The 22,060-nt window shown below is 37.2% G+C and overlaps 1 protein-coding gene across 2 annotated transcripts in view; it reads left to right on the top strand.

Annotated features, from left to right (window-relative positions):
• AP1G1 (adaptor related protein complex 1 subunit gamma 1) overlaps positions 1-20,835 on the top strand; it is a 76,429-nt gene extending 55,594 nt beyond the window's left edge. For both annotated transcript variants that reach the window (XM_082369816.1, XM_082369815.1), the window contains 13 exons: positions 522-635; positions 3,005-3,145; positions 3,883-3,937; positions 8,417-8,539; positions 8,711-8,800; positions 9,417-9,544; positions 10,496-10,600; positions 11,299-11,440; positions 11,633-11,759; positions 15,557-15,664; positions 15,761-15,921; positions 18,564-18,662; positions 19,533-20,835. In XM_082369816.1, the coding sequence (XP_082225942.1) occupies positions 522-635; positions 3,005-3,145; positions 3,883-3,937; positions 8,417-8,539; positions 8,711-8,800; positions 9,417-9,544; positions 10,496-10,600; positions 11,299-11,440; positions 11,633-11,759; positions 15,557-15,664; positions 15,761-15,921; positions 18,564-18,662; positions 19,533-19,634 (1,495 nt within the window). In that variant the 3' untranslated portion in view covers positions 19,635-20,835. The remainder of the gene's footprint in view (positions 1-521; positions 636-3,004; positions 3,146-3,882; positions 3,938-8,416; positions 8,540-8,710; positions 8,801-9,416; positions 9,545-10,495; positions 10,601-11,298; positions 11,441-11,632; positions 11,760-15,556; positions 15,665-15,760; positions 15,922-18,563; positions 18,663-19,532) is intronic.
• Positions 20,836-22,060: the final 1,225 nt, after the last annotated feature.

Raw genomic sequence — 22,060 nt, 5'->3', positions numbered from 1 at the left:
GTTACGATTGAAAAAATGTGGAAATAATCATTATGGTACCCTGAATAATCTTCTCCTTCCAGAAGAATTTTTAAATACTTGGATCATAAACTCAAATTTTTGCAGGGACGGTTTTGGTACTGGTATCAGACAAAAGCAGAGGAAATATAAATGGTAAAACTGAAATAATTTCCTCTTGTGTTTTGGGGCTCAGGCAGCCTGAAAAGGCATACTATATACTTATTTTGTTGTACTATTTGAAAGAGTTTGGAAGAATCAAGTCAGTCACTTTTAGAAGTTTAAATGGAATTGACCATGAATACAAATCTAAATCCAAGGCTTCTGGTTGCCACAGCTTTAGATTATAGTGTTTTTTATGGCTTTACTGTGTTTCCATTTTACTCACTAATCTGTCTTGTCTTTTAAATATTTAACAATGTATGCTTTCCCTTAGTCATTGGACATCTTCTTTGTCGTTAAGCAGAGAACTATCCTGAATTTTACATTTTAATTCTGTTCTTCTGCAACTTTACGTCATCCAGATATGTAGCTTTAACATCTTTGTTGAAGACTGTGCAGACAGATCATAACGCAGTACAGAGGCACAGAAGTACCATTGTGGACTGTCTAAAAGATTTGGATGTCTCAATAAAACGGTAACAGATTATTGAAAATTCTGCTCCCCACCCATCACCTGATAACTTTGTAATAGTTTTGAGAGAGAGAATGTTGACATTTATGTATTTAGTCATTATTTTCACAGAGTAAATCCTTTTTTCGAAAGGATTGGCAGGGAGAAGTTTAGATTAATGAAAGAGGCCAGTACGGAATACTGAAGTGCACACTGAAGTTGTCCTTGGTTCTTTGATGAGTAAAACAGGTACAGATAAGCTGGGCATATGTTTACTCAACAGAGGTACTGTGTTCTGTGTGTTGGAGGATGAAAATACGGAGTGATCCATCGGCTGAGTGTTTTATCACAATGCTGAAACTCAAATTGCTGACAGCACACGTTTTCTCACAGTACTTCAAGATACTAGAGGCGGCCGTGTTTCTTAGAACAGTGCATCTAGGAATGACTTTTAGGCAGCACATAGGACTTTGAAAAGGCATGTATATTTTTTCCTTGATGTAGTAATTCTACTGGTTCTCTTCTTAGAATAACTGTAGTTGTTTGTAAAACCTAGTTATAGTTGGCCTCAGTGAACTTTTGGTTTACTGTTCAAACCAGAAAAAATTAGATTTGAAATGATCTCTGAAACTATTCACTTAACAAACATTCATTGATAATTGTGTTCCTTTTATTTGCAGAGAACAGGTGCTAAGTGCTTGGGCAAACTAAAGATAAGACCTAGAGTCAGTAATAACAACTTTTACATAGTGCTTTGCAAAGGATTTATAAGCACCCTCTCAGTTGGTTCTCAGAGCAAGCCAGCAAGAGAGACTAGGCAATTACTTCTATCCCCAATTAACAGATTAAAATACAGTACCAAAGGAATCAAATGACTTAACACCAAACCTTACCCCTTGGACATGGCAGACCTGGGAATAGAAGTCAGACTTTCTGACTTCTATTGTGTTGTTTCTCTATAGCTCATGACTGGGCTTTGCATTTCAAAAGTAAAACCTGGGTCTCTTTGACAGGTTATATAACAGTAGGAGCTTAGACTCTGGAGCCAGAAAGCCTCATTTCAAATCCTAGCTCTGCCCTTAATAAACTTTGTCTAGTTACTTAGCCTTTCTGTGCTTCAGTTGTCCCGTATGCTAAATGTGGATAAAAAAGCACCCACTTCAAAAGGTTATATGCAGGATTAACTGGATTAACATATGTAAAGTACTTAAGCACTGTGTAAGAATTAGTTATTATTGCATTTCTGTAAGGATTGAGTTTTTGTTGCTTGTAGATTAAGATGAAAGTGTTATTAAATTGGTATTTTTGAAAGTTAATTATATGCCATGTTTGACATTATTGACCAAATGTGAAAAGATGCCTGTAGTAACCTTATAACTTTTATATGTAAAACATGTCCATATTTGCCTTCAATGCCAAATTTGATAGGCGGTTTTAGCTCCTATTTGCTCTCATAGCACATACCCTTTTTTTCCTTTTCATGGCTTTTATTCTCTTTTTCAGTTTTTTTCCCAGCTTTATTGAGATATAATTGTGTAAGTTAAAGATGTCCATCACATTGACTTGTCACACTTATCTATTGCAAACTGATTGTCACCGTAGCATTAGTTAACACCTGCATCCTATCACACACTTACCATTTCTTTTTCATGGTGAGAATATTTAAGATCTATTCTCTTAGCAACTTTCAAGTATATAATACATTGTTACTAACAATAGCCATCATGCTATACATTAAATCTCCAGAACTTATTCATCTTACAGGTGGAAGTTTGTGCTCTTTGACCAACATCTCCCCATTTTTCCCACCCCTCAGACCCTGGTAACCACCATTCTAGTCTCTGTTTCTATGCATTCAGCTTTTTTTAGCTTCCACATATGAGCGATACTGTACAATATTTGTCTTTCTCTAACTTATTTCACTTAGCCCTCAAGGTTTGTTTTTATTCTACTCCTCTATGTACCTTTTGATGTAACCTATGTTAGATCATCTTTGGACTAAAGTGGATGTAATAAAAGGAGAGTATGGTGACTATATATCATGTTTTTAATGAATAACGCAGAGGTATTATCATTGGGTAATAATTTTGTTGCCTCTCTTTTTGAGCCTTTTAAGTATTCTAAATTTCAGCTTCATAGAATAGATTGCTGAACTCAAACTGCATTTTTGGTCTTTAGTAGTATATCTCTTGGGGATTTTTGAAGAAAAGTGTTGATGAACGTTCAAAATAAATTTGATAACTTTGGTTATCTCATGTGCAAAGATTGGGATCATAAGATCATGCAAAGACATCAATACATCCACTAGTGCTTGGTGTTCAGAGGCAACGTACGTGGGTCTTTGTTTCATTCCCACTGTAAATATCATAACTTTTTTTCCCTCCCCCCTGCAAGGCGTGCAATGGAATTGAGTTTTGCCCTGGTAAATGGGAATAATATTCGAGGCATGATGAAGGAATTGCTTTATTTTCTGGATTCATGTGAGCCAGAATTTAAAGCAGACTGTGCATCTGGAATCTTCCTTGCTGCAGAAAAGTAAGATTTTATTTTTATATTCATTGGTAAAAAATGCTTAGAACTTTTTGGAAAGCATCTTTAAAACATGGGGGAAATGTTGTAAACATGTTTAAACATGTAACATTTATTTCAGGCTTCCCATTAGAAATTAGGTTTGAGAAGGCCATTCTAGCCAGTATCTAATATTAAGCATTATGCTAAGACCAAACTAATCCCACTTTTATAAAATCTCCTCTTTTATCTGTTCTTTAACCTCTCATCTATGATGTCCTTTTGATGAAGAGAATAGAAAAGTTACAGCATCTGGATGGTGGTTCTGTGTAAAACTTTTAGGAAGAAGTACCTCAAGATTTTGGTAGTATGGTTGTTTCTCCTCTTTTCACTGTGAATTTTAGGGAGCAAGTTTCTAGTCCTGGTGTGCCTGGGTCTCGGAAGAGTCCCTTTTCTTCTTTCTTCTCTATCCCCTCCTGTCCTGACTTTATGATTTATTTTCTGAAAAACTGGGGACAGAGTCCCCAGTTCTCAGCTCAGCAACTCCTATTGCATATTACGTGGAACATCTGAATTTGACTATGTACCATTTCATCACCCTTTGAAATGGGAATTGCTGCTAGTTTTGAAGGTGAAATGGGTCCAGATATAATCACTTAAGCTGTGAACCTAAAAAATGCTGTAGGACAGGATTTTTGAAAGTCACTGAGCAGAGCTTAGTTTATAGGTTCCAGTGTTTTCACCTAGTGCCATTATTTTCTCAGGTATGCACCTTCCAAACGGTGGCATATAGACACAATTATGCGCGTTCTGACAACGGTAAGTAGTGTTCTTAAGTCAACATATACTAAGGGCTGGATGTGTCGATTAACGAGTCAGACAAAGCCCTTGTTCTCATGAAGCTTATGTTCTAGTGGGGGAGATAGGAAATTCATGGGGAAATATGTACCACTCTCTTGTCAGGCAGGGGAAAATGCTATGAAAAATACTAAAGTAGCATATGGGACTATATTGATGGCAGAGGAAGATGGGATATAGGGCAGTGGGCCAGGTGTCTTAGGTAGAATAGGGCAGGTCACTCAGAGGAGGTAACATTTGAGTAGAGAACTTGGTTAAATGAGGAGCTGTGCAAAGATTTGGGCGAAGAGTGTACAAATCAGAGGGAACAGTAAGTGTTGCACAGCCCTAGGGTAGCAAACAAGCTTGACCTGTCTGGAGAGCATCAAGAAGGCCAGTGAAGCCAGTAGAGTGAGAGAGGCAGAGAATGGTAAGATTGATGCAGGGGCTAGATTCTGTAAGGCCTCACAGGAGTTAGGATTTTATTTTGAATATGATAGGAAATCATTGGAAAGTTTTGAATGGCTAAATTCTGGATTTTAAATTATGGTTTTATAGAATATCCTTTCTTTGGTAGTCTTCCGGAATTTTGGAGCTTCTCAGTCGATCATTCAATTAATAGACAGGGATTAGAGATTTAAGAGGAAAAATGAAAATGTAGTGGCATAACTATCTATGTCTAATTATGTCACCGGAAGTAAAAAACATTGACAAAGTTGACCACATTAAAATTTAAAACTTGTATAGCAGAAGGAAAAAAAAATCTACAAAGTTAAAAGGCAAATGACAATTAGGGGAAAAACCATTGTAACATGTGACAGTGTGTTAATATTTTTAATCTATAAATACTTTACAATTAATAGGAAAAAGTAAAACACTGATGGAAAAACTGGCATTTGAACAGACATTTGACAAAAGAAGAAATGGCTAGTTAACACTGAAAAATACCCTTACTCTTAAAGAGATAGTAAATAAAATAAAAGTGAGGTGTCATTTTTCACTTGTCATACTTTTTAATCTAATTCCTAGTGCTAGTTAGAAAATAGAGAACAGGCAGTACTTTATTAATTCTGTTTTTAGGACTTTCTCTTGGAAAAATAAAAGGTCATTGTACAAAAATGTATATACATAAGTGTTCATCCTAATCTTATTTATAATAGGGGAAAGCTGGAAACAACTAGGAGTCTCCAGATGGGCATGGGTTAAGTAAATTATGAAACATCTGTAGGAGGGAATGATAACATTGAAATTTTTAAAATTTCAATTAAATAGTTTACCAACAATGAATTAATTTTGTAAAAGTTTAAAAGTCAGTATACTTAATTGCGAAATTATATTCTAACAAAAGATACGATGGTTTTTATAAGGCTCAAAAGAAGGGAAAAATTAGAGCTCCTGAAGAAAAATGTTTATCAAAATCAAAACCTTTTTAAAAAAATTGCTCCAACTTTTCAGTTTTCCAATCAATTTATGTTCTCTTTTTATATGATCATATGATTTTTCTTCTTCAGCCTATTGATGTGCTAGGTTAATTGATTTTTTTAAAAAATTATTTATTTAATTGAAGTATAGTTGGCTTACATTAATTGAATTTTGAATGCTGAATCAGCCTTCCATATCAGGAATAAATCCCACATGGTTGTGGCATATATATAGTTTTTTTAATACATTATTGTTGTATTTGATTTTCTAATTTTTTTAAGGATATTTGCATCTGTGTTCATGAGAGATATTGGTCTATAGTTTTCTGTTCCTGATGTTTTCTTTGATCCATGTGTTATTTAGTAGTGTGTTATTTAATTTCCAAATATTTGGGGACTTTTCAGCCATCTTTATATTACTTATTTCTAGTTTACTTTTGCATGATTTCTATTATTTTATTTATTTATTTTAGAATATTTATTTTATTTATTTATTTTTATCTTTGGCTGCGTTGGGTCTTCATTGTGGCATGCGGGATCTTTTTGTTGTGGCGCAGGGTCTGTTCGTTGCGGAGCATGGGCTTCTCTCTAGTTGTGACGTTTGGGTTTTTCTCTCTCTAGTTGTGGCGCGTGGGCTCCAGAGCGCGTGGGCTCTGTAGTTTGTGGCACTCAGGCTCTCTAGTTGAGGTGTGCGGGTTCAGTAGTTGTGGTGCGTGGGCTTAGTTGCCACGCGGCATGTGGGATCTTAGTTCCCCGACTAGGGATCGAACCCGTGTCCCCTGTATTGGAAGGCGGATTCTTTACCACTGGACCACCAGGGAAGTCCCTGTGTTCTTTTAAATTTATTTTTAATGGCCCAGAATGTGATCTGTCTTGAGGAATGTTCTGTGTGAGCTTGAGAAGAATGTGTATTCTGTTGTTGTTGAATGGCATGGTCTATAAATGTCAATTAGATCATGTTGATGCTTTCTCTTATTTAAAACACTCTGCTTGTGCTTCCCTGGTGGCACAGTGGTTAAGAATCTGCCTGCCAATTCAGGGGGACACAGGTTTGAGCCCTGGTCTGGGAAGATCCCACATGCCATGGAGCAACTAAGCCCGTGCACCACAACTACTGAGCCTGTGCTCTAGAGCCCGCGAGACACAACTACTGAAGCCTGTGCACCTAGAGCCCGCGCTCCGCAAGAAGAGAAGCCACCGCAATGAGAAGCCCGCACACCACAACGAAGAGTAGCCCCACTCACTGCAACTGGAGAAAGCCAGCACGCAGCAACGAAGACCCAACGCAGCCAAAAATAACAAATAAATACAATAAATAAATTTATTTAAAAAAATAAAAAACAGTAAAACACTCTGCTTTTTCCTATTAGGGAAGAATGTAAATATCTAAGTCACACCACTAATTACCTGCTTTTTAGCTTCGCACCTTTCCTTTTTGACCATTTCCCCAAACTTCTCCCTCTGTCTTTGTGTTTCTTAACAGGAGTGGGTATCCCAGCCACCTGGGATTTTTTCTTTGTCTTTTTCCTCTCTAAAGTACACATGGGTAGGCCTGGTCTCAGTCTTGTAAATCAGATCAGCTCTTCTGTCCAGTAATGGGAGATAGACCAAGGTGGGCTGATATTAGGCACAGGTTCCACTGTTTGTATGTCTTGTGCAGCCTGGTTATCGTCATGCTCTGATAAGGCCAAAATTTAGCTTCCTCATAGGTTAAATAGCTGTATTTTGTTTTTGTGGTTGTAAATCTCAAGATTCCACTAGTCAAGAGGACAATAAAGAGATCAAGGTTTTCTTTTTCTTTCTTTTTTTTTTTTAAGAGTGGATAATTAAATACAAAATATTTCCTATTCCTGGGACTACTTATTGGTTCTATAATATTTATAAACTCTAGTTTTTAAAGGAGTGTGAATAAACTCAGGTTTTTTATTTGTTTGTTTGCTTATTTATTTATTTATTTGGCTGCGTCAGGTCTTAGTTGCGGCACGCAGGATCTTCCTTGAGCCACTCGGGATCTTTCTTTGCGACGTGTGGGCTCTTCATTGTGGTGCACGGGCTTCTCTCTAGTTGTGGTGTGCGGGTTTTCTTGCTCTAGTTGTGGCACGCAGGCTCCAGAGTGTGTGGGCTCTGTAGTTTGCAGCATGTGGACTGTCTGGTTGAGGCGCACGGGCTTGGTTTTCTAAGCCCTGCAGCATGTGACATCTTAGTTCCCCGACCAGGGATCGAACCCACGTCCCCTGCATTGGAAGGCAGATTCTTTATCACTGGACCACCAAAGAAGTCCCCTAAACTCAGGTTTTTTAAAAGTTACTATTTATTTCAGTCTCATCTTATTTAACAAGCCTTTTTGAACTGTTCATGTACACTCCTTTCTCCGTCCCCCAGAGTAGCGTGACTACTATAGCTAGCTCATGTGATTTTAACCCTGTGTTGGGGAGTTGTGGGAAGGGAGAGGTTGTTGTAATTAAGTTCCCAGTGAATGTATTTCTTAAATTTTTGTAATCGTAGACCTTACCTGTTTTGAGTAGAGAAGGCCTTTCTTAAATTTTAAACCTTTTTTTTTTTTTTTACTTTGGACGAAGAGAAGATTTTATTTTTTATAAAATCTTAAAACTTTAGAATATTCATTTAAATAAGACTTTAAGGGGGGAGGGATAAATTGGGAGATTGGGATTGACATATACACACTACTATATATAAAATAGGTAACTAATAAGAACCTACTGTAGAGCATAGGGAACTGTACTCAGTACTCTGAAATGGCCTGTATGGGAAAAGAATCTAAAAAAAGAGTGGATATATGTGTATTTATAACTGATTCACTTTGCCATACACCTGAAAGTAACACAACATTGTAAATCAACTATACTCCAGTTAAAAAAAAAGACTTTGAAGTTTGAACTGCTTATGAACATGAGAATTGGAAACAACTTTATCTTTGAGGGTGTTTTGTAGTAGTCTCCTTTGAACAGCAACAGTACTAGCTAACATTTCTTATTATTACTGTGTGTTTCTAGGGGTAACTGTCCGCATTTCCTTTTAGGCAGGAAGCTATGTTCGTGATGATGCAGTTCCCAACTTGATCCAGTTAATAACCAATAGCGTGGAGATGCATGCCTACACTGTCCAGCGCTTGTACAAAGCAATTCTTGGTGATTATTCTCAGGTAAGTATTTTCACTTTTGGGGGGAAATTGCCCTTTATTTTCCTGATATGCTCTTACTACTATCACTCTAGAGGTGCCTCAGTTTTGACCTTTATGGTTAGATGACCTGTGATTTGTATTAATCCTTTAAAGGACTGAAATCTTTGACAAACGGTGACTTTCTTTTGACAGCAACCTTTGGTGCAAGTAGCTGCCTGGTGTATAGGTGAATATGGAGATCTTCTTGTGTCTGGCCAATGTGAAGAGGAAGAGCCTATTCAGGTACCCTTTGTCACTCTTGGTTAAGGAGGGGGAAAAACAATGTTTTTGGTTTTAAGAGAGTAGTGTTTAATGAGTTGAGATTGATTCCTTGAAAACCCTTTAAAGAAGCAATTCCAGAATTACATTGGAAAACCTGCTGATTTTTGAGTTGGAACTTACTGGGCCATTGTGAGTTATTAAAACTGCCTTTAGGACCTACCCCCCCATCCCATCAGACTGACTTACATTGTTTCTCTTACCCTCTGGCTGATAAGAAGAAATGAGAGTGTATCCATGTTTCCATTTGCTCATTAAAGGACTGGATTTCAGAGAAGTTGTGGCAACAACACTTTAACTCTATGTATATTTTTCCTTTCTTCCTCTCCTTCTGCCTCTGAAAGTCATAAAATGCCTCTCAGCCCCCAATGGGTATTCTCCATCCTTTTTACCTCCCTCCTACATGCTTCTGGTTGGTGGGTTAGGTTGTACAGTTACCCTGGCAAAGCACAGATTGTGTTAGAAGCTTTGGTAATGATGGCAGGATTGTCTTTCTGGTGGCATCCTGTGACTTAATATCAGATGTAGATATTTACAGTTAAAATTCATCTTGCATTGTCATTTTTTTTTTTCTGCACAGGTAACAGAGGATGAAGTGTTGGATATTTTAGAAAGTGTCCTAATCTCTAATATGTCCACCTCTGTGACACGAGGTTATGCCCTCACTGCCATTATGAAGCTTTCTACTCGATTCACCTGTACTGTAAAGTGAGTATGGAGAAAAAGTAGGGTGAACATATTGTTTTGTAATTTTTAAGAACTTCATTATGGAAAATTTCAGGCAAAAGCAAAAGTAGAATAGTAAAATCAATTGCATATACCTTTATTCCTCAGTAACAGTCATCATTTCATGGTTAATCCTTATTTTATCTATACTTTGCTCCCTGTCATCCCCCTATCCCACCATTGCTTATTTTGGAGATAAAAAGTAATGTTTTTAAAATCAGGTTTCTGATGCCTGTTTTCTCTTTTAAAGTAGCGAAGTTATTTTCCCATATAAGGGTTCTGGTTTATTATAATATTTTGAGATGTCTGAATAGGAAGAAAATTGTGAAGGTTTTGGTGTTTAACTCTTTAAAATTTTGCTTTTTTTTTTTACTATTTTGACTAAAAGTCAATTCTTGGATCAGTCTCCCAGCCAAGCATATTTAAACTTAGTTCTCTTAGACCTTCTGCTTTAATTTTTAATGTTAAGCTTCGTGAAGAATGGTATTTTTTACTATTTAAATTGTGAAGTAGAAGAATTTGGTGTCAGGTAATGACCTTTTGTTGAAAGAAGTCTGATGCCATGACCCATTTGTTGATAAAAGCTTATTTTAAAGTTATTAAAGAAGAGAATGAACACTATAAATTTATTCTTTTGTAGCAAATTAATAATCGGTACTTTTGTCTAGCAAATTTTAGGGTATGAGATATTTAACAGACAAAATCTAGCATTACAACTAGAATAAGTATGATGGTAATAAGTATGATGGTCTTGAGCTATATGTCAGATGAATGAACATAAAGGAAAATGTTTTGTTTTTGATAAGTTACGTACATTAAGAAAAGAGCATTTCAAAATTTTAACCAGAAACCTCTGTTTCAAACATTATTCTCTCTGCTTGTTTATGAACTTTCTTTTGGGTATTTGAATTTGTTTGTCATTTTATCCCAAAGCCGAATTAAGAAAGTGGTTTCCATCTATGGAAGCAGCATTGATGTGGAGCTCCAGCAGAGGGCAGTAGAATATAATGCACTTTTTAAGAAATATGACCATATGAGGTAAGTAAGAGAAAGTAAACAATGCATGTGCCTCTTAGCATCTCAAACAAATTGTCATGATAAACCCGTAAAGGAGATTCATCCCTCGTGCTTTATTAGCCAGACTTCACAACTCTGTTTAGTTCTAACTGCTTGGCCCCTTGTGTTTTGTCCATCTTCTATTCTGCCTAGCCTCTAAAGAAATAAGTGAACTATGTTCCTTTAGTCCCCTTCTCACCTTTCTTTTGGTAAAGAAAGTTTGCTTCATTTTCCATTTTATTTGGTGAAGAAGTGGGAGTTGTTTTTTTCTCAAGAGACTCACATTCAGATATCATTACTATTAACATTTTGGTGTGCAGTGTCTTCTGTTATGCAGTATCTTTTTTCCCTCTTCTGTTACGCAGTATCTTCTTGATTGGAAACTGCTAATACGTACTTATTTGCCTTTCTTTCATTCCAGTTTCTCTATCACTGAGAATTCCCAGTCTCTCGGGATTTAGAGGGACAGTTTGTCCATTCAGTGTTTGTTGCCTGCCCTTAATCCAGCCAGGAATTTAGGTCATGTATTCTTGTAATCCAGCTTCTATTTTAATGTCTGTGTTGGGATGTGGGGAGGGGAGATGTCTCTACATGTTTGGCTCCAATATAGTTACAGTGATTGTTTTGGGTAGGGAAGGTAGGTTAACTGCGTAGAATTTAACCACTTCAGATTCTTTCAGGTCTGCCCTGCTTGAGAGAATGCCTGTCATGGAAAAAGTGACCACAAATGGCCCTACTGAGATTGTGCAGACAAATGGAGAGACAGAACCAGCTCCTCTAGAGACCAAGCCACCACCCTCTGGGCCACAGCCCACCAGCCAGGTAGCTTTTCCCTTGCTTATCTGGGGATCCTCATGATCTTATAGTTCCTTAGAACCTGTCTCTTAGCTGATTCCCTTCAATGTTCCTGGATTGATTGATGGTTCTCTTCCTTATTTTTAAGTGTTGAAAGGGCTTTGCATGAGATACAGATTAGGCAATGACTAATGAATAAGATTTTATTTCCTTGTTTAGGCCAATGATTTATTGGATTTGTTGGGAGGAAATGACATAACACCTGTTATTCCAACTGCACCTACAAGCAAACCAGCTTCTGCTGGTGGAGAACTTCTTGATTTGCTGGGAGACATCAACCTTACAGGTGAGGCCAGACTAGAGTTATTTCATGCTTGGTTAGGGATAAGGGCCTTAGGGAAAAACTACACTGAACATAGCCTTTCTATCTAGCACATGAAACAGTTGAAGATGGGAGAGGCTAAGTGAAAAGCAAGAGTCTTCACAACATCTGGGATATGTTGCCATACTAATACTCTAGAGATAATTAATAGGGATTCCTTAAAGTCTAATTTTTAATTTTTTGGAGAATAAATTATTCATAGCATTTTAAGATAGAAAGGACTGTCTCAGGTTAGAAAAGAAATACATCCCAAGAAATACATTACTTCTTCTAGGTTTCTTTCTACTCATGGTTAGTTTCCAAGAACTATGGCCATTTGTAGAGAGTGGAGAGATGTCAACCTGTTTTCCTCCTTCCCTCTCTCTCCCTCTCTCTCTCCTTGGTATTAAAGCAATGGAAGGAGAAAGTCATCCATGGTTATAATATTCAAACATAACTTTTCATTTGGGAATATCTTATCTTCATTTATATGTAGTAGACATTGGTAATTAATGTGTTCACAGTATCTCTGAACACATTAGAGTTCAAGAGTTCAAGAGAGTCCAAGAGGGCTTCCCTGGTGGCGCAGTGGTTAAGAATCCGCCTGCCAATGCAGGGGACATGGGTTCGAGCCCTGGTCTGGGAAGATCCCACATGCTGCAGAGCAACTAAGCCCGTGCGCCACAACTGCTGAGCCTGCGCTCTAGAGCCCACGAGCTACATCTACTGAACCCGTGTGCCACAACTACTGAAGCCCGCACGCCTAGAGACCATGCTCCACAACAAGAGAAGCCACCGCAACGAGAAGCCTGCGCACCGCAACAAAGAGTAGCCCCTACTCACCGCAATTAGAGAAAGCCCGCGTGCAGCAACGAAGACCCAACACAGCCAAAAATAAATAAATTAAATAAATTAAAAAAAAAACAAAAGAAAGAGTCCAAGAGTATCACTGTAGCATATAATTTCTATCTTAAGTGACTTCTTTAAAAGTATAATGGAGAGTTACAGCATACATGACCTTATGTAGAAAACAGCCATAGGATAAAGATGTTGAATGCTCATCTAGACTGGCTATCACAAGCTAAATGATTTTTTTCCTAACATAGCAGCCTCCCAGAGCTTATGGTTTATATTTGTCTTAACAAAATTTCAAAATGTTATGTGTCATGTACTTAGAGCCATTTACAAATAGTCAATTTCAAATCTTGAGATGCCAAAGCTATCCTAGATGTATGGAAAAACAAAAACAATCCCATGTTTAAAACATAGTGTATGGGGAATTCCCTGGCAGTCCAGTGGTTAGGACTACACGCTTTCACTGCTTAGGGCCTGGGTTCAATCCCTGGTCAGGGAACTAGGATCCTGCAAGCTGTGCGGCATGGCCAAAACAAACAAACAAACCATAGTGTATAGATGATATGCTTTATTTATTAACATAATAGCATTTCCATGTTAGTACATAATCTTACCAATTATAATTTTAAATGGTTGTCTAATATTTCATTAAGAAGTTTGAACTATTATTTATTCAATTCCTTACTATTGGGCATTTTGTTTCCAGATTTTTCTTATCATAACTGATGCCTCAACAAATATCGTTATTACATAAATTTGTCCAAATTTATTTTGGGTTTACATTCTTAGGCTAAGTTAAGTTAGGCTTAATCTGTCTGAATCTGTTTAAAGGAAGAAGGATAAATACTTAACATCCTAGGGTATTGTGAGGAATAGTGACTTAGTACATGCATGACACATAGTAGGCACTTGGTAAATGTTATTTATCGTTTCCTCAATGTATATGGCCATGAGTTTCACTGTATAGTCATAAATATTATAATATTTTTTAAAAAGCCCTAACAGTTGAAAGGTTGATGCTATCATTTTGTTAATTTTTATTTATTCAATCAAGGGAATGTTTTATATTTATCCATATGTGCATTATACATGAATTTCCTTTTTGTACATTCCTTTTGTATCCTTTAACTCATTTATCATGGGGTCTTAATGTTTTGTTTTTGTTCTGACTTTCTTGTTTTTCTAGTGTTAAATGAAAAAGTAAAATGATAAAATGTTAAAAAGCCTAGATTTTCCTTTCCTTATTCATAATGAGTTTAAACACATTTTCCCATTTTTTTTATTTTTAAGTAAAAAAAATTTTGAGTTCTAGATTCTTTAAGCCATCATTACAGTCATATAGTAATGCACAGTAATTTAATCAGTAGAAAGTAGGAAATAAATTTAATACGAGCTTTTAGAGGAACTGGAGCAGTGAGTTTCTGTTGTTTCCCAAAACTACCTATTGTACCATTGCAGGAGAAAAAAAGCTAAAATTTGAGGGACTTAGGGACTCATATGTTGCCTATGTGTCTTGGGTAGCCTATGATTTTCCATGGGAACACGTTTCTAAAATTGTTTTGAAAATGGAAATTATGGGAAAATTACTAGATTAGATTTATAAAAACTAGGATAACTATATGAATATTTGTTTATATTCTTCATTGGAATCTGCTTGACTGCACATCCTGTGGTGTCCACATTTGTTTTAGCTCCTTGTGCTTTGCTTAGCCATATGTATTTCTACCTTCCTTGCTAATTTTTAGTATGTGATTTTTTTTCGAGTGTACTTGGGTATTATTTTTTTAAGCTAATTCAGCCTTTCTTTATTTCATTTTGTGAATTTTTTAAATGGTGTAATTTCAGTTAATTTTATAAGTAGTTTGAAATCTATTTAAGCATAAAATGCATTCTCTTTCTTTTGCTGAGTTTTCTTATGCCTCTTCTTAGAATCTTGATTTCTGTCAGTTCATGGTCATCTTCTATCCCTGGCCCTTCTTAACTTGTTCTTATTTGGAAGGATCAAATAAATGTGATAATCTGATGATTTCTTTCCCCCACTCCACACCACCTCTCCCGGGGGGGGGTGTTTGTGTGTTAAAATTAATAAATGCCTTGATCTGCTTAGCTTGTAAAATAAAATGTTACTAAGAGAGTTGACATTCCCTGTGTACTGCCCCCTTATCTCCTTCCCTCTTGATCCCAGAGATAACTACTATCTATTCTAAAATAGTGTTAGCTTTGGTGTTTACCATTCATGTGTATTTCTAGAATGATGCAGTGTGTAGTATTGTTTTGCCATATTTTGCCTTTTTAGAACTGGTATCCAACTGCATGTGTACTTTTATACCTTGCTTTTTTTGCTAAACATTGTATTTATGAATAATCCATGTTAAGTGCATTTCTAGTGCATTCACATTTTTACTGCTGTATATGTATAGTATTTTATTTTGTCAGTGTACCACAATTTACTTACCCATTATTTTGAGGATGGACATTTTGTTTCCAGAATTTCATTGTTAGAAATTATCTTGCTCTGCACACTTTTTGTAACATGTCTCCCTGTGTAAATATGCAAGAATTAATCAAAGCATTCCTTCTTTTGTGAAATGCTTGTTCATTTTTCTTACCACTTTTAAATTAGGTTATCTTTTTTCCTTATTGATTTGTAAAAGATATTTATAGTTCTAGGTACTCACCCATTTGTTATTTTGTAGCATACATTTTCTTCTGCCTTTGGTCTATTTTTTTATGGTATTTTTTAATGAACAGAAGTTATTCATTTTAAAGTATTTGAATTTTTAGTTATTTTTATGGTTTATGATTTTTGCATCTTGTTTAAGGCATCCTTCCCTTAATTTGAGATCACGATAATTTTCTTCCATATTTTCTTGGTGAGATTTGTCATTCTGGCTGAGACTGACCTGACTTTGGGGTGTTTCGTTTAGGTGCTCCAGCTGCTGCTCCCGCCCCTGCCTCAGTCCCACAGATATCCCAGCCCCCCTTCCTGCTGGATGGGCTTTCATCACAGCCTCTCTTCAATGACATTGCTACAGGTACAGTCATCATTAGAGCAATGAGAGGTAGTTGTTGAAGAAAGGAAGTAATAATTTTGCAGGCATTAGGCGACTGATCTCCCTGTGCCTTCCCAGGCATCCCCTCCATCACAGCATACAGTAAGAATGGCTTGAAGATAGAATTCACCTTTGAACGGTCAAACACCAACCCCAGTGTCACAGTGATAACGATACAGGCCTCCAACAGCACAGAGCTGGACATGACGGACTTTGTTTTCCAGGCTGCAGTACCAAAGGTACTAGAATTGTCTTCTTGGCCTTTTTCCTTGAATTAAAAATTGGCTGATTATTTTTTATGTATTTGGTAAGGGATATATTTTAATGTTCAGAGATTAAACTAAATTTGCAGATTTAACTCAAACTAACAGTAATGTAACTATTATGGTTCATTGAAGCATGTCTTTTTTTTTTTTTTTTAACTAAGCATGTCATTTTTAATGAATACTTTCTGCTTAGTCAAAAATATTCTTACAGTTAGTATTGTAGGATAAAGGAAGGGCAGCCTAATAGTGACAGAGCAGTATTCTACAAGGTGATTCATTAATGCTCAGGGCACTGAGGATAGGTTGGGGTTCAGTAGTACAGTGGTAAAGACCTAAAAAACACAAATTGTAACGTGGAATTAAAGTTCAATCAAGATGAGAGACTTCATGTATTTGATATTCTCTTCTAGTCACTGGATCAGAATTAAAAGTTTTTGCCTCTTGATAATGTGAGACAAACATTCCTCCTTCATTAACATCTAGTTTACTATTGATGCAATGACTGCTTGTTTTTATAAATTGAAGTTTTGTTTATACCAAATCTTAGCTTAAGGAGTGTTTATGTTCATCATTGAATAATGAAAAGTTTTGAAAAAGGAAAATTTAGAATGAGGAGTGGGCAAAATTTTTCTGTAAAAGACGAGATAGTAAGTATTTTAGGCTATATGCTGTCATAGTGCCAAAACTGTCATGGGCGATATATAAAGGTGGTGGCTCTGTTCCAATAAAACACTTGCAAAAAGAGGTGTCAGTTCATTCTTGGCCCATGGACCATATTTTACCAACCCCTGGAATAGATTAGGCTAATCTGATCTTTTCAGTGACATGTGAAGTATGACATTAAGACAACACAATTTTGGAAATTGAAGACCTTTTACTTGTGGTTACTGCTGACTTTGCAAGCTTCTTTACTTGCATTTTTAGGAGTCAGAATAATGTAGATGTTTTAGAAGCAGTAGAGTTAGTGGTTTCAATATTAGTTGTATGACATTAAGCAGGTTACTTAAGCTCTATGCCTGTTTCTTCATTTGGAAAGGGGGTGTGTCATCATGATATCTACTTCATAGGGTTCCTTTGAGGAATAAATGAGTTTTATGTGCAGGTACTGTTTTTTAAGCACTTTTCATATGTTTGGTGCTCAGTAATTGTTAGCTGCTACAACTTAGAGTTTTATACTTATTATTTTATGCTGCTGTTCTAGCAACATACCGTCTCTGCTTTAAAGTATGGCCTTCTTCTTGGTATTGTACTATACAATGCCTATTTGCGTATCATGATGTATCTTGAACTTCAAAACGTTCTATTTCGTAGATTCTGCTATTTTTACTTTTTGTTATTTCTGAAATTGAGGTACATTTTAAAATTGATACCCTTGTCATAGTTTCATCGGCAGCCTGTTTTCTTTCTCAGTGGTATATAAAATAATGGTGTGAATTACAATTGATGCCATCTAACATTTAATGAAATAAATGTAAATAAATGAATGATATTTTAGCTTACATAATTTATCTTGACAGTAGACTTATGAATAAGTCCCAAAGTAATAAACCTGTGCATTGAGACTAAATTTCTGCTCTTGTAATTTTTGGCCTTAGAGAAGACCTAGACCCATGAACCTCCTTCCCTCCTTTCTTCCTTCCCTCCCTCTCTTTCTCTTCCCTTTGCCCTTCTCTCTTTTCTCTCCCTCCATCCCCTTCGTTCTCTCTCCCTCTCTTCTCTTCTTTCTCTTTCTCTCTCTCTCATTCTCCTCTCTAATATTTTAGGAGACTAAACTTTCAGGAAAAATTTTTTTAATCCTAGTCTGTAAAATAGCTACATACATACTATATTGTGCTAACTATGACTTACCTATCTTGCTCATAGCACTTTTATCTCTCTTCCCTGTAAACAAACAAACAAAATCCACCAGCACTCAACAAATTATGGTGTTTGGCTTTTCCAGGTCTTTTGCTGTATGGGTTAGTTCTGCACATAATTTTTCTGTTAGGGCTTTGTGTCCCCAGTGTAGAGATCCTGATGTGTTCCACATACGTATTAACAAGCTGGCTTTTTTCAGCTTTTCCTTCACCTCTGTCCTGTAGGAGTAACCCTTGTCACATTCCAGATTATATAGGCTTTAGAAAACAAAGGTTCAAGTCTCTGATCCCAACCGTCCAAATACACAAAAGTTTGAAGGCGTGTAGTTGGTGACTAGTGTGCTGGTTTACTATTTTTAGAAAGCTTTTCATTTCTTTCTAGTTTTTTTTAACCACAGGCACCCGTTTTTTTTGTTGCTGTTGTTTGTTTTGTTTTGTTTTTTTACCTACATAGTTGATCAGTTACTATTAAGTGAGGTTGCCAGAACAAGAATTGGTTACCTGTTGGAAAGTGGTAGGCTAAAGTTGCTTCCACCAGGAAGGAAAGAGTAGCTCATTGCTAGAAACAGTGGCGTTTTATAAGTGCCATGAAGTGATAGCCCACATGCTGTGAATTGCTGATATCTGAAAAACAAATAGAATTTAGTAGTAGGTAAATCTGGTAATTGAACCATCATCTGCGCGTCTGACTGTATTTGTTGACATCTCTGACATAGCGTGAAGTGTATTTTTCTGAAGAGTGCCCTCTGTTCCCCCCAGACATTCCAGCTGCAGCTTCTGTCTCCTAGCAGCAGCATCGTCCCAGCATTTAATACGGGGACCATCACACAAGTCATTAAAGTTCTGAACCCACAGAAGGTGAGTAGCACATTTGAAGACATTATCTGAGCAAGGTGTAAGCATATTCCCTGAAATAAAATTTGCTTTGTTTCTCAAAGGTTTTTCTGACTCACAGCAGAAAAGAAATCTTTTAAAATGTCTGGTCTAACCTCCTTGTTCTTTTGTAGATAATAAGTGAAGCCCAGACACACAAAATGGTTTAGCGTCATCTTATTAAAATGCACACTTAGAGGACTTCCCCACGGTCCAGTGGTTAAGACTTCACCTTCCAATGCAGGGGGTGCAGGTTTGATCCCTGGTCGGGGAGCTAAGATCCCAAATGCCTCATGGCCAAAAAACCAAAACATAAAACAGAAGCAATATTATAATAAATTCAATAAAGACTTTAAAAATGGTCCACATCAAAAAAAAAAATCTTTAAAATGCACATTTAAAGATTTCTCTATTTAGAGGCTTAAAAGTCTAGTTTTTTGCATGGGGAGGGGGACAAAGCAACCAGTATATCTGAATGTAGAGCATAAGATGAGTACGTTTACCTCATTTTTCTAGAAAATTGGATACAAGGGTTGAATCTTTGAGAAAAGCACTTAGCAAATGTTACTGTGAAAATGCTCCTGAGTGGTTCTGTCCTGTTAATGTGGTTCTAGGATTGAAGCCAACAGTGAGTTCTGGAGATGCATTTTCTCTACTTGACTGCATGATGTTGGCTAATAGCTAGAGTACTAGGTGGTTTTTGTTGTTGTTGTTTTTTGCCCGTGTTTCATTTTTAAGAGAGTTCTGCTTTAAAATAATATGTGTTTTCTAAGATTAAAAGTCTATTTGTAGACTGTACAGATTCTAAAGATTTTATTTCAGTGTGTAATTTTTTATTCTCTTTTCTTCTCACAGCAACAGCTGCGAATGCGGATCAAGCTCACATATAATCACAAGGGCTCAGCAATGCAAGATCTAGCAGAGGTGAACAACTTTCCCCCTCAGTCCTGGCAATGAGGGTCCAGCACCATTCTCATTCTTATCCCACTCAATCAAAGGAACTCTGGGAAGGAGATTATGATCGCTGCAAGTCCCCCCCAACTGTACCATGGGCATGAGGAGCTGAAGAGAACTGTTGAGGAGGATTTTCCTAAAGTTATAGCTGACCTTGAAGCGTTGTTAAAGACTAATCTCCTCTCCTCCACTGTTGAGGCCGGCTGCTTCTGGAGGCTACTTTGCACTCTTCCTCCTCCTCTCCTTTTTCTGCACTTCTCCACCCCTCCTACATTTACAGCCAGAATCAACATTCCCTGAGCCCCTGAGGAAATCAGCAGCTGGTCTGGAGGAGAGGACTGGAATTCATGGCAAGAAGACACTCACTCTGTCTCTGCAGCAAGGAGTTGCCCCTTCTTTTTACTGTGTTTCTCTGTGGACTGGGCGAGGTGGGGTATTTACTCCTCACTAGCTGGGTTACCATCTTCAGGCGCTTTTTACATCTGGCATTGAGAACGGAAATGTAACAGTGGACATGAGGGAGCCCTGCCTTTTTCTACTGGTTCCCCCAATGTTTGAAAGAGGCATTAGGCTCCTGGTAGCCTTTTCTGTGCATTGCTGTATACACACAGACACACACATATATGTATGTTTGTTACCAAGAACTGGTCAGACCTTGAAAGGTTATTTGTAAACACTGGACAGATGCAGTTAAAAAGAGCTTTTGTTTAGATTTGGCATGAAGGATATGGTGCTCTATTTGTAATAGAAACTTCAAAGGCTCTTCCAGCCCCCCTTTCTCTGCATTCTTTAGCTGTAGTCATGAGTACTCTCCATGATTTTCAAAATTGAGTCCCCTTAAAGTGCAAAGTGGACAATTTACAAAAGATATATTAATAGTTATTAATGCCCCTATTCCCACCACAAATTTTAAAGTTTCTCCTAAACCCATAACTTGCCTGAACTATGGTAAATGGGTGGAAAGAGGAGTTTGCCACTTTTAAAGTACAGACTCCTTAACAAAAGCACCTTTGCCCACAGGAAGAGTGAGTATCTGATTCACTCTAGAGCATATTGGAGTCATCTTCTCCATTACTCTAAATCTCCCTTTTTATTTCCTGAGCCTGGCTTGGACCTTGGCATTCCGTTTGAATTCCTTCTTCTAACTGGAACATTTGTGTTGTATCTGTAACACTGGCACTGAAATAAAGACCACACAGTTAAAGCAATCTTTCCTATATCGTACTTTATGGTGTTGGAATGAAGCCTTGTAGCTTCCTTGCCCCCTGTGTCAGAGGAAGTCTTATGGACACCATAGGGTAGGAATATCCTTTCCTGAGTGTGAGAAGTTGGTCTCTCAAGAGAGGCCAATCTTATGAGTATCTGCATCAAAGACTTGAGATCTGGAGCTTTTTAAACTAGTGAGAGTGCCGAGTGCTTTTAGAAAGGACCCTCATGTTATCAAACCTTAACACTGAGTTGCTGGCATGAGGTAAGGTGACTCTCCTGTGGCACATGTTGAATGTACTGTGTACGTTCGGGTGCACAGGTGCCATGTCTGATGTACTAAAGAAAAGGAAAAGTCAGGCCCACCGTGCTCTTAAAATATTTGCAATCATTACTGTATTGAGTACAGTACAAGGACCACTTTGGCTTTGGTCTTAAAACTGGATACAGATATCCATTTTTTCCCCCTCCATTTCACCAAGCCTTTACTTAAAATCTTCAGTGTCTTGTCAAATCTAGGTCTGTATCAGATGCTAGATTATTCCTAACATTTGACAAACTGGAGTTGAACTAAAGGCTCCAAAGGGGGAACTTTCTGGTCTTATTTTAGTCTTTAAGAGCAAGATTTGCTAAAACTTATTCTAGTGGGTAAATGGTTGACTGAGTCAAGAACAGGATATTATCTTGTGCATAGTTTTCAGTAAAGTAAGTGTGGTCTAGTGTGTGTTTCAAACAACTGCTGTGCCTGTGCGATGAAAAATAGTCTTTAAAGGTTTCTTTGCAGACTGATTTCATTGGATGGATACTTAATGCTGTGAAACGTGATAGGATTAACATAATATTGGTGGATTTCTTGAATAGAATTTGTCTAACATTCCTCTTGTGGTTGAGGCTTTATTTTCTCTCTCACGTTTATAGTTAACCAGCTCAAGTTTCTTTAGTTGAACTGATTTGAATCTCAGAAATCTGCTGAAGATCATGCTATGAGACAGTGCTAGCTAATGGGGCTGGAAAGGGTCTACTCTCGGAACAAAGTGTCTCCTTGGGTGAATGTAGTTTTGAGGTAGAGTCATGTGATCATCCATAGCTTTGTCTAGACAGAGTAAAAATCATGGCCTTAACACAAAGGGTGCTGTGTAGAATATGAAATGATTCCAGAGAGTGAACCTGAGCACCGTATTAAAGGACTAGCGGCCAGGTAACTAACTGCCTAGGATACTGAT

The sequence above is a fragment of the Balaenoptera borealis genome (genome assembly GCF_965194805.1).
Source record: "Balaenoptera borealis genome assembly, chromosome: 19".
Lineage (NCBI taxonomy): Eukaryota > Metazoa > Chordata > Mammalia > Artiodactyla > Balaenopteridae > Balaenoptera > Balaenoptera borealis.
Note: the sequence above shows the minus strand (reverse complement) of the source record. Positions and strands in the feature narration are given on the sequence as shown.